The sequence below is a fragment of the Manihot esculenta genome, chromosome 14 (assembly GCF_001659605.2).
Source record: "Manihot esculenta cultivar AM560-2 chromosome 14, M.esculenta_v8, whole genome shotgun sequence".
Taxonomy (NCBI): Eukaryota; Viridiplantae; Streptophyta; class Magnoliopsida; order Malpighiales; family Euphorbiaceae; genus Manihot; species Manihot esculenta.
The window spans coordinates 12,248,490-12,261,356 of NC_035174.2; the positions used below are offsets into that span (position 1 = coordinate 12,248,490).

The 12,867-nt window shown below is 27.9% G+C and overlaps 1 protein-coding gene and 1 long non-coding RNA gene across 2 annotated transcripts; both read left to right on the top strand.

The window, feature by feature from the left end:
* The first annotated feature begins 4,959 nt into the window (after positions 1 to 4,959).
* Positions 4,960 to 7,750, top strand: LOC110600050 (sugar carrier protein A). The gene is made up of 4 exons (XM_021736744.2): positions 4,960 to 5,711; positions 5,949 to 6,268; positions 6,377 to 7,003; positions 7,088 to 7,750. The coding sequence occupies exons 1-4, from the start codon at positions 5,567 to 5,569 to the stop codon at positions 7,541 to 7,543; spliced, it is 1,548 nt and encodes a 515-aa protein (XP_021592436.1). The 5' UTR covers positions 4,960 to 5,566; the 3' UTR covers positions 7,544 to 7,750.
* A 1,282-nt stretch (positions 7,751 to 9,032) lies between these two features.
* LOC110600637 lies at positions 9,033 to 11,232 on the top strand. Its single transcript, XR_002485706.2, has 3 exons — positions 9,033 to 10,343; positions 10,546 to 10,653; positions 10,738 to 11,232. It is a non-coding gene; the product is annotated as an uncharacterized LOC110600637 (long non-coding RNA).
* Positions 11,233 to 12,867: the final 1,635 nt, after the last annotated feature.

Below are 12,867 nucleotides of genomic sequence, written 5' to 3' on the forward strand. Positions count from 1 at the left end.
TCAAATAATTTTTATTTATTTTATTTTAGAAAAAAATATTATTTAGTCTCTATAGTATGAAAAAAATTCATTAATTAGTCTCTCGATTTTAAAAAATATATTAAACGTCCCTAACATTTTAAAAAGTGTACTAGTTAGTTTTTCGTTAATTTTTACATTAATTATTTTATTGTTTAGTTTATATAGTTTTGAAAAACTTATTAATTGATCTCTCATATTTTTAAAAGGTTTACTAATTAATTTCTCTATATCAAATGTATTTTAGACTTTTTCATAATATTTAAGAGTTAAAATTGATGGATGGACTAACTAGTACATTCATTAAAATATTAGAGATATTTTAATGCATTTCTCAAAATCGAAAGACCAATTAATAAATTTTTTTATATCATAAGAACTAAGTAATAATTTTTTTTATTTATTAGCTTTCTAATTATACCATCTTAAATATATTAAATTTTATTAAACATTAAAATATCTTTTAATAGATTTTTTGAAAATAAAATAAAATAAAATAAAATTATAATAGTCAATTTATATATTATTAAAGTAAAAATAATAATTTTAGAATAATTAAAAGATAAAAAAATAAATAAAAATTATAAAATTATGAAAATATATATATTTTATAATTACACTATAAACTTTTTTTAATAATGATATTAATGACAATTAAATTTAATGGTTGTTAACTATGGCAGGCAATAATTAAATTATAATTATTAAAAAAAACTTAAGGTACAATTTTAAAACTGGTAATGTTTTAGGGTATTGTTTGTTATTCTCTTCAAATTAATATCCTATTGTATCAGAAACTTAATCTTATTGAAATGTCTCAATATTCTGTTTGACAAAAAAAAAATTGATTGTCTTTTTAATTTTGAATATGGAAAAGGTAAATAATGGAGATGTTTTAAGAATGATGGTTTAGTTGGCTAACGGTCGGTTCAGGGTCTAAATCGATGAGTTTGAAGAATCGAAAAGTGCAGTTAAGCCCTTAACCGATTAACCTTGGTTTTGATTTAATATTATTTTGATTTTGATTGAATTTTTTTCTTAAATTATAAAAGAGAAAAAAAAATCAATTTGATCCAAAACTAGCATGCGGCTGAAATTTTTATTTTGTTAAAAAGATAAATATCATAATTGTTGAATTTAAATAAAAATTATAATAATTTAAATAAAATTTTTTAATAATATATATAAAATTTCTAACAAATATCTGGATAATAAAAAATATAATAGATTAATATAAAAATATTACTTACTTTTTAAATTAATTCATAAAAAATTGATAAATTAATTAACAAATATTTAATCTTCAACAAATTATTTAATTAATTTTTATCATTATAATTGGATTTATTTGTTTTATATTTTATTTTTTTATAAATCAATTTTTGTTTTTATAATATACAATTTAAAATTAAATTCTATTTTTTAAATTAATTATTTAATGTTATACATTTTTTGGCAAATGTATCATTTCTGGACCTTTAAAATTATCAATGCAAATCTATGTTTGGCAAAAAAAAAAAATAAATACAAATGAAAGTAAAATAAATATTATTTCATTTTTTCGTATAATTAATTAATATTAAAATTTTAATTAATTATTTTTTCCTCACCAGTGACTACTCTGTCACCTGATCTTGCTTGCTCTTTCCAGTTTATACTTTACCGGAAAAGGCCAAAGCCTAGGAAAAAGTTAGTGGTGACAAGTGTCACTGTCAGGTCAATTTAACAAGGAATTTTTAGGCATTTAGGCCCACCATCACATGCAAAGTAAAAGTCATGACGCTGAAATTTATTATGTTGTCTGCCATATGAAAAAAATAATTTATTAATTCTAAAAAATACAATAAAATATTTTTAAAGTATTAAAAGTTTATTAATTAATCTTAATTACATCTTATTATTTAATTTATACAGTATAATAAAATTTATTAATTTATTTTTAAATTTTATAAAAATATCTATTAATTAATGATTAAAATTAAGAAATATATTAATTATTAGATCTTTTAAAATATTTTAATTTGTTTTTTAAAATTAAATAATTAACTAATAAATTCTTTTTATATCATAAAATTAAATAAAAATTTATTTCTTATAAAAAAAATTAAAAACTAGCCTAAACCATAAATAAATAAAATAAAATTATTGAGGAGTAAAGCTAGATGAGTGCCTCAGTTCACTCCAAAAATTCAAATATGTTAGGTGTCAATTAAGGCTGATGTGTTACTCCAAACTAAAAATACTAGATTTTATTTTTTAGTTTAATTTTTTTAGATTATAATTAAAATGCCCAAAAAATCATTATTTATCAAAATTTCATAAAATACACTATAAAATTTTGATAAATAATGGACTATATTTAACATTTTAATAATATTTTAAAAATAAATTTAAATCGAAAAATAAAATTTAATATTTTTAAATTTATAATATAATTCTAAAGAAAATTTGAGGCTAACATTCATATTTTTAATTAAAAGTATTATGTTAATTCTACAATTGTATGTATTCTCTATTTATACAAATCATATACATTATGTCACAAAACAATTTTCTCCTTACTTTTAATCCACTAAACCATAATGAAAAATTAAATTTATTTTTAAACAATAAATATTTTACAAAATATTATCATTTGGTTACTTTTAAAATCGATTATTTCTCTATTTATTTTAAATCAGTAAATTATATTTATTTAATTTCCCCTCAACAAAACATTAGGATGTTCACATACTTGGATTAATATATACAATATATAAAAAAAATAAATGAATTTTTATAAAATTTAATATGATTTCTACTTATTTTAAAATAAAAAATTTGATATACATATAAAATTTAAAATTATATATGGATACATTGAAAGATTTAATTATTAAAAAATGCATTATGAAGGTAAACGTTCATAAATTTTGAAATAATTAATTTTTTATAAATTAGAAAATTGACAAAAAAAATTAAAAAAAGTTACTGGATAAGTTAAAAAAAAATACAACAGTAACACAAAGAATTAAAATACATTTAAACACAAATAAAAAACAAACAATCAAATCAACAAAAAAATATATTCAACCATGGCCAAAGTTATATACCATTCGATAAATCAAATCATAGCATAAGAAAACTTAAATTTCTGAAAAAGACAATCACCAACCTAAAATTAGTATGCATCAGAACTCATTAAATATAACCGTATAATTCTAAGATGTCGACGTTAGACTATAAAGATTTTTTCCGAACGAATACAAGAAATTCATTACACAAAACTCTCAAAAAATTAATATTAGAAAACAAGAAATCATACCCAAACTCTCTCCCACTTTATCTTTTCTCTTAAGGCAGAGCTTTCATTCAATTCATCTATTGAATTCATTTGCAATTAAGTGTCCAGTCTTAGATTGTAACCGAATAATTAAATTTAATCGATGAAATTTAATTATTTTAATAAATATAAAATTACTTTAATTTAATTGTTAATTAATAATTTTTAAAAATTCAAATTTCAGTTATCCGTTGATAATCAAAATAATTAAATTTTTATTAAAAAATATATTTAATTATTATTTTTATAATTTTTTTTAATTTTATTCTTATTATTAATTTTATAATCATTGTTCTAAAAAATAAGTTGTATTTATTACTTTCATAAATAAAAAATCACTATTATATTTTTATTCATATATTTGATTAATTTGTAATTTAAAAATAATTTTTTATTTTATTTCTATTACAACGAAAAACGGACTGAATGTTTCAATTTCAATTAGGCTTGATTTTATTTTAATATTGATTTTATTAATATTTTTAAAAAGTGATAAAAATTTTTTAATTAATTAATTCTTTTTTTTAAAAAAAATTTAATTAAAATTTTATTTCGATTCAACTAACCAAATATTCACTTTTATTTGTAATTAAATAAAAAACTACCGTGTATTATCGGGTTTAGGTTGGTGATATTAAACAAACTATTATGATTTTCTTTTATTTTTTAATTACAAAATAGATTTTACAAAATATATCATTTTTGCCAATTAAAAGTTTATAAATATTTTGTATCAAATGAAGAGAATTACAACTTGTTGTAATTTAAAAAATACAAAAAAATATATATATATATGGTAATTGACCAAAATAAAAAAAGAAAATAGTATCTGCTAATATTAACACGTCACCAACTTCTGACTGAAATCTTTGGCTGACTTTGTATTAAACAAGAGATAAAAGAGGAGAGATTTTTAGGTGGAGTCATCCACCACATCCATATCATATAAGTTGAATTAAAATTATACAAATATAAAAATATAATTTAAAATTTATATTACTATAAAATTATTTTCTTCACCCTTCATTTCCCAGAAACATTTCACAGAAAATATTTTTTAATAGTGTTTAATATTTGAGATATTTAAAAAATTGTTAGAGAAATATTTTATTAATTAAATGAAAAATAAATAATTTTTAAGAGTAAATTATCTTATAAATTTTAAAAATTTTATTACTATTATTATTATTTTTTATAATCATTCAATAATAACTTTTATCAGTATTTAATATTTTTTTAGATTAAAATATAAGTATTTAGAAATTATATATATATAAATTATAAAAAAATTATATTTTAAAATTTTTGACTAATTATTACTAAAACAATTGCTAAGTTATTAAGCCAGCCAGTTAACAACGGCTAAACTAGTAGAGTTTATATATAAATTTTATTAATTTTTTAATAATGTAATTAAATAATGAAACATAAATTATTTTTTAAAATTCAACATGGATTAATGCACAAATAATTTGGTAAATTGAATACATCTAAAATAAAAAGTTATTCTGGGGAGAATTGGGAACTTTGGAAAAACAAAGCATCTTATTCAAATGCAGACAAAAGAGTTACAGAGAATGTGATAAGAAAACACTTCCAAGAAAGCAAGTCATGCATTCCAAAGGGAGGAAAACTACCTTACAGAGCCCTCTGAAAATGGAGAAAAGAGTTCTCCTCCTCATGTCCTCTCTGTTTAAAGATATTTAAAAAAAAGAAAATTGACTAATTTAGGCACCTAAATAATTAAAGTTTACTCCTTGTTTACTTGTTAATCAATATATAAGCCTCAAAATCTTCATTTCGGATTCACTAGATGAGAGAATAGTGAAAGACAGAGAGAGAGAGAGAGAGAGAGAGGGATTTCCTTCATAGGTATGAAAGAGATGATGATTTTCTTCTTATCTCCAAGGGATTATTTGTGGAAATTTTATTGCATCAGCAAAGCATAGAAGCTCTATTTCTAGATCACTGCTTCCTCATATGAAAACAAATCAGAAACCCCACTTGTTTTTTTCCCTGCCAAGTTTGAAATCTCACATGTCAATTTTCAAAACCCCAGTGAGTTAAATTGTTCGTTTGTTCTCTCTTCAGTTCCATCACTAATTTTATTAAATTTTCTGTCAAAATGAGAGAAAATTGACATCCAACCCCTCAAAGACTTGAGAGAAATCTGGTGTCTCTGTTACCTCCGGTGGGTTTTGTGAGGAAGAGAAGAGGCTCTGGAAGATGGCAGGAGGATCCTTTGGGCCGGCCGGTGTGGCCAAGGAGAGAGCAGAACAATATCAAGGGAGAGTTACCTTATATGTGATCATTGCATGTATTGTTGCGGCTGTTGGTGGCTCAATCTTTGGATATGATATTGGGATTTCAGGTACTTTATGATTTTTCATTTCCCTTTTGGGATTTGAAGTTGATAGATATTCTCCTATTATTCCTTGTTGAATTTGATGATGACTATGTTTGAGAGAATCTGCCAAGAATTTTTGTGTTAAAAGTAATGAGAAATAAAAGGTAAAAAGGCAAAAGAATATAGCTGTCGCATTGAATTTTTGGGTGTAGAAATGGGGGCTTATTCTGATCCAAAATTGAACGTTTCAATTATGAACAGGAGGAGTGACATCTATGGATGAATTTCTTGAGAAATTTTTCCATAGGGTATATTTAAAGAAGCAACATGCACATGAAAACAATTACTGCAAGTATGATGATCAAAGGCTGGCAGCTTTTACCTCTTCCCTGTACCTCGCCGGAATGGCTGCATCTGTGGTGGCAGGTCCTGTTACTAGAATGTATGGACGCCGGACAAGTATAATTTGTGGAGGTATTAGCTTTCTTATTGGAGCAGCCTTAAATGCTGCAGCTATTAACCTGGGAATGCTCATCTTAGGCAGGATCATGCTTGGTATTGGCATTGGATTCGGGAATCAGGTATACTGTTATGTTTCAAGTTATTGTTTCTTTTGCCAGAAATGTAGATTGCAGTAGTATTTGGCACTTGGGCTGATCATATACCTCTTTGTTGCATTTGTTTCGAAGGCTGTTCCGGTGTATTTATCGGAGATTGCACCGACTCATCTTCGAGGAGGACTAAACATTATGTTTCAGTTAGCAACTACAACTGGGATATTTACAGCAAATATGGTCAATTATGGAACACACAAGCTTAAACCATGGGGATGGAGGCTCTCCCTCGGACTAGCAGCAGCCCCAGCTCTTTTAATGACTGTGGGAGGGATACTTCTGCCTGAGACACCTAACAGTTTAATTGAACAGGGATTCAAAGAGAAAGGGAGGAAAGTATTAGAGAAGATTAGAGGAACCAAAAATGTTGATGCAGAATTTGAAGACATGCTAGATGCCAGTGAGCTGGCAAACTCGATCAAGCATCCGTTCAGAAACATACTAGAAAGGAGGAACAGACCACAATTGGTCATGGCAATCTTTATGCCAACGTTCCAGATCTTAACAGGCATAAATTCAATTCTCTTCTATGCTCCAGTGCTGTTCCTGAGCATGGGATTTGAAGGAACTGATTCCCTCTACTCCTCAGCTGTGACTGGTGCAGTCCTTTGGTCATCTACCTTCATTTCAATATTAACAGTTGACAGATTGGGCAGAAGAATTTTACTTATCAGTGGTGGAATACAAATGATTACATGCCAGGTATGACCTTCGCAATTCATTACTATTAGCATCACAAATTGACCTTAACCTTGTAATCATTCCTTGATTGCATTGGCGAACCAGGTAATAGTGGCAATAATCTTGGGACTGAAATTTGGAGATAACCAGCAGCTATCAAAAGGATTCTCAGTGTTGGTTGTGGTTGTGATTTGCCTCTTCGTGGCGGCTTTCGGATGGTCATGGGGTCCCCTTGGCTGGACAGTGCCGAGCGAAATATTTCCACTGGAGACTCGCTCAGCTGGGCAGAGCATAACAGTAGCTGTAAACCTTTTCTTCACATTCGTCATAGCACAGTCTTTCCTTGCACTGCTTTGTGCATTCAAATTTGGATTCTTCCTCTTCTTTGCTGGGTGGATTACTATCATGACCATCTTTGTTTACATGTTCTTGCCTGAAACCAAGGGAGTTCCCATTGAAGAAATGATATTCCTCTGGAGAAAACATTGGTTCTGGAAGAGGATAGTGCCTGGGGATCCAGCAGAAGTTGAGGACAGCAGGCAAAGCCATGGAATTGAGTGAAGGTGTTATATTTGCAGCTACGTAGCCCATTGACTGATGCAATAAGCAACTCACCTGAGGAGAAATTTCAATATCCCCTACATTTGCTTTTCACATAACAACTCACAGTTGATGTATCAGATAAGCTGATGTGTTAAGAAAGTGTCTAAAAGGGTCAGAACCATTTATATTAATGGTTCCATCAAGAAAGACTTCACGGTTATATTCTAGCTATTGATCATGATAGGTTCTATATAGTTACCACAACAATACACAATAATCAACCATTAACATGTAACCTTTTGCATGAAATCATTTTTACTCTAGATCGTGTTTAAACAGGTAACTGATTAACAAAAATATGCCATACTAATTCTGTGAAGGGAACAAAATTACCTCTTTTAGTTTTCTTTATTTCAAAGACAAGGAGTTAAAGGACATGAAGTTGCATTGCATTAATTAAAGGGGCAAAGCCCTAGTACAGTCAAAGGGCATGAAGCCCAAACCAAAGACATTAACTAGCCCAAAGAAAATAAAATAATTCAGACCAATAGACCAAGGCCAAGCTCAAAGCAATCAACTCTAATATGGTATGGCAATCTCCGGAAGGAAGAACTTGAAAAACTTCATTGCAACACATACAATAGCAACATGTAATTAGGAATTCTCTTGGACAATAACACAAACAATGGCAGAGCATGTCACAGTAACCAAAAGAGTATACAACAGAACCCTAAATTGGCCTTTTAAACTTTTTGGTACAGTAAGCTTTGATGGGAACTCGAATTTCATCAGAGCTCTGATGATAAACTCAATACCAATAGTTGAATTGGCTTAAAATAGTGAATCTAAGTTATTGAGTAGTGTCACACTAATTATATATATAATTCTATTTTTTTGTAAATAATTGAGAAATGATAATAACTATTAAGTGATAATAACTACTAAATAACTTAATGCAAATAGGTTTAAAAGTTATTCGAGTCAGTTTAGACACAACGGTTCTAATTAGTATTAAAATTATTTTGAATCAAAAAATTATATGAAATTAAAGGTATACAAAAAAAGATTACCAGTACCACATGAGGTGGAGCCATTGAACACTAGCGAATTCTAATATTTGAGAGTTAAATTTTAGCGTAGTATAATAAAATTATAATGAAAATATTATGAAATTGTGTGGAGAAAATTATTTTTAATATGAAAATTTTATTATTATCTCAATTTTGAATATATTTTTAATTTAATAATTCAATTTTTTTAATAAATTTTCTCGACTTCCATTTGAATTTATAAAATACTTGTGAATTACTATTGCATTAAATGAAAATTTCTTTTACCTGGTACAGGATTAAAGAATAAGGAAAAAGCACAATAAGAAAATATTTTGTTGTTTTTTCTATCCTACCTGGTGCAGGATTCTGGATGACAAGGATCAAGTACCAAACGACACAGTTTGAGGTCAGCGTTACTTGACCTAATCTAGTCCCTTCCTTATTTAATGCCAGCCGCCGACCCTGACGCTTCCTCTTCTCGAATCCTCGTTCCTCTCCGTTGCGCTCTTGAAAGCTTGAAATCCGAATGCTTCAGAGGTTGAAATAATCTCTACAAGGCTGAAAGCTCTTCTTGGCAGCGTCGTTGGGTCCTTTGTTAAACTTGGCAAGCATCTCTCACTATTTATCTCTCTATCTCGATCGCGTTTGTTGCATTTTGTAGATTACAAGATAATCTGCTGAATGTTGGTTGCATTACTGGTTTTAATTTTTGTGTATATATAATTTTTTGTAGTAGTGATATTGATTATTCAATAATCTTAGTGCAGCTTTTTTCTTTCCTTTAGAATTTACATCTATAATCCAAAATTCCAGATACCCTTTTGATGAGGCTACATTACTCTTGTAGAAGTTCACTGGATTTTTCCACATTTCCAAATTTCGAATCTTGGTGCAGTTCATTGGATTGTCCAATCGCTGCTCCAAAGTGAACCATACTCAAGTCGGTCCTAAATTTGGTTATTGTGGGACTTTAATTTTAGTCCCTTACAAATGGAAAAAAGTTTGTTAGTTGAATTCAGCTTGACCAAAATTCTAGATATTAGAGTTTGCAGTGAGCTAAAGCTTGGTTTCACGATGTCCTACAGTAATAAAGCATATAAGATTGCAGCTGGCCGAGCTGATTGGCTATAGTATTGCCAGTCAGTAAGTTAATACAGCTGCATAAATTTATCTGTGGTACAAAACCAGCTCTTGACTGCAGGAGTTTGGGCAGTGCAAGATAGATGGTACCACACATTGCAAATATAAGATTGCCACACTGCTGCCCTCTTTCAGTGTTGATTTTTCTCTGAATATTTTTCCTCTATTTTCTTTTTATTTTTTCGGATTTTATTGCTTGACATTAGCAATAATGGTACGCAATAATCAGTTGTAGATCATCAGTGCCTTTGTTTATTGTTCACTTTTTTTTTTACTTCTTTTTTTTGGTACTTGATTATCTATATTAGTCAATGTATTCTACCTGTATTTATAACTTCTAAGTTTGTAACTTCTTTCTTATTCTTCATCTTTCTGCGTTGACAAATTTCAAAGGGATTTTTATAGTTTAATCTAATGCAGAATAATGCTATCAGTCTATTACTTCTGGGGAAGAGTATAAGAGTGAAAAAATGCCACTGCTTCCGTTAAAAACCTCATGTAAGAAACGAAACATTGATGGATTCGGAGTGTCAAAACTTGTTTGCGTTAGGAATGGCGTCCTAAATCATTTGATGCTATTCATCTGGGTTATGCTGTTTAGGAAGCTTGATGGAAGGCGTTATCAGGTGAATATTCTTTGCTGTAATATGCTATTATTTAGTTTTGTTTCTTTATTTATTTTTTTTGATATTCATATTCCTAATTGAAACTCCCAGTTGTTTTTTTTTAATACTCAATACTTGGATGAATTCGTTGGTTGCTTGTTCTTTGTTATATGTTCTCTGTTTATTGTTTGCCTAAACCACTTAAAACATGTGCAAATTACAGAGAAGCTTCTGCAACTTGTACAGAGGATTTTCAACATATTAAAATGAGAAGATTCACTGTATATGAATGTTATATGCTATTGTGAAGACTGGGGTGAGAACTGAAAATGTAAGTTTATTTTCCATTTTGATATGTTTAGAAACATCCTCCTTTATGAATTGTTTATGGTTGTAATGAATGCTTGGTGTATAGATATTATTTCAGCTTGAAATGCAGAACAACAGATTGATTAGGCCGCAAACATAGATCAAATGTCATTTGAGGTCACAAGAGATCTTGGTTTGAAACTTTAGAGTCTGTTTGAAGTGGAAATGCAGGAAGGCAATGGCAGAGACAGCTGCAAGAGACTAGATATTGAGGCTATAAGGGGAAGAATCAAATTTAAATGCTAACTGGTAGCCAAATTAACTAACCAGAACGATGTTCCTTCTCTATATTAGGGCACAAATGTCGGGCCAGCAACATGCCTCACCTCTACCCCTTGATTTTAACAAAGTTTTATACATGTGGAATAACTTTTTATGACCAAGAAACTGCCGGTCAGATTGGCTGCTGCTTGGGTTTTTTGTTATAAATTGTTTTTTTATGAACATTATTGTGTAATTAACCCATTTGTTGGATTTCCCTTTTTCTTTGAAACATGTTATTTCAGCCTAGTTAATGAAAGTGATTAATTTCCAATTGCCACATGATTGACCATTTCATGCTTTTAATTTGCTTGGTGACCTGCAAATTATAGGTATAATATTAGAATTTCATTGCATCAATCCAAATGGCAGAATACATTTCATAAACAACAGCTTCTTAAATATTAGGTAACCTTTTGTGCCAAATTGTTAACAGACCAAAAGAGATTCTAAAGTTACCTAAATGGCACATTGACCCATTTCAACAACATCATAGACAAATAAAAAACTTTGCCCCTGTTACTATACATACAAGCCACACCTTCCAACCCGAAAAAAAACAAAATGAAAAAATGGAATTACAGGTATTGGAGTTATATCCTTTTTTTCTTTTTGTCAGATAAAAAGAGTTCACAATTTTTTTTTACACAGAAAAGATGGAAGCAATGGTGAAATCAGTCAAGAAGTCTTTGCTATAGAGGACAGCAAATCTAAAGAAGCTCAAAGACAAAATTTTCTTGCAGAAAATATAACCACCATCACCCAAAGGACTTGGAAGAGAGGATCAATTGGGTGTGTGGTAGAGCTTTGGTGATATTGTAATGAATTTTAATCCTATTATGGTAGATTTTTATAGTGTGTGACTTTCTAAGTTTATAAATAATTGACAATAAAAAAATCAATCACTCAAATATATATTAAAATATTCTTTCCTATTATATTTAGAGTAAAATTCTTTATTTATTCTTAATCCTCATAGAATATGGTTTTACTTAGCATAATGTGCCATAATTAACCAATTAATAATGGAGGAAAATAATTCCATAATGTATAACTATGATTTTACATACTATACATTGAAATCTCATTACTACAAAGTCTTGATCTAGGGTTATCCCAAGTGTCAAATCCTATGTTCTCGTCCTAATTACAATTCTTGTTAATAAAGACCTATGAACATAAGATCTTTTTATATATAGTCATACTTGTTTTGGCCAATAGCTTTGTTAATTAAGAACAATTTAAATAGTATACAATTTTATCCTCGTTTATTTAGTATAGTGAATTCCATCTTAAATAAACTCCTATCTATTATTGAATAATTAGAATTAACATATGTCATTAACCAATATATAGTTTAAACATTAATCATATCAAATTTAAATCAGAGATTATCCTATTAGATGTTCATATATAATAAAAATAACCTCTTTATATGTATATTAGCTAAGCTCCACTAGCTTCATTCATTTTGTAAAATAAGCTAAGTTTAAGCTAATAAATGAATCAATCTCGAATTTTTAGATATTCTGCTCGTTCAAACTTAAAAAGTTCATTTATTTATAGGTTCGCAAGTTTATTTGAGAATATGTTCACTTAATTTTTTTAGTTTTAAACTAAAAATCATTAAAATCGTAAATGTGATCGTCTATTAAGAAACTATTTAAAATATTGACTCAATAAAAGTTATGTTTATCTTAACTCATTTGCTAAATAAATTAAGTTGAAACTTATTAATATTTAATTTAAATTCAAAATAAGTTAAAAGCTTGAATATGAAAGAAAATATAAATTTAAATTTTTTGAATATTAAGTTTAGATATTCAAAAGATATTAGAGGAGGAAAATAATTAAGGAAAATAATAAGTATTATCACTTTGCTTTCTTGGGAAAGAGAGTAAAAACATAAATGAGG

Bases quoted from the DNA above. Each gene is read 5' to 3' on its own strand.
- LOC110600050 (XM_021736744.2), top strand. From the start codon at position 5,567: ATGGCAGGAGGATCCTTTGGGCCGGCCGGTGTGGCCAAGGAGAGAGCA. The intron at 5,712-5,948 runs GTACTTTATGAT...AATTATGAACAG, and splicing joins ATATGATATTGGGATTTCAG to GAGGAGTGACATCTATGGAT. The intron at 6,269-6,376 runs GTATACTGTTAT...TTTGTTTCGAAG, and splicing joins GCATTGGATTCGGGAATCAG to GCTGTTCCGGTGTATTTATC.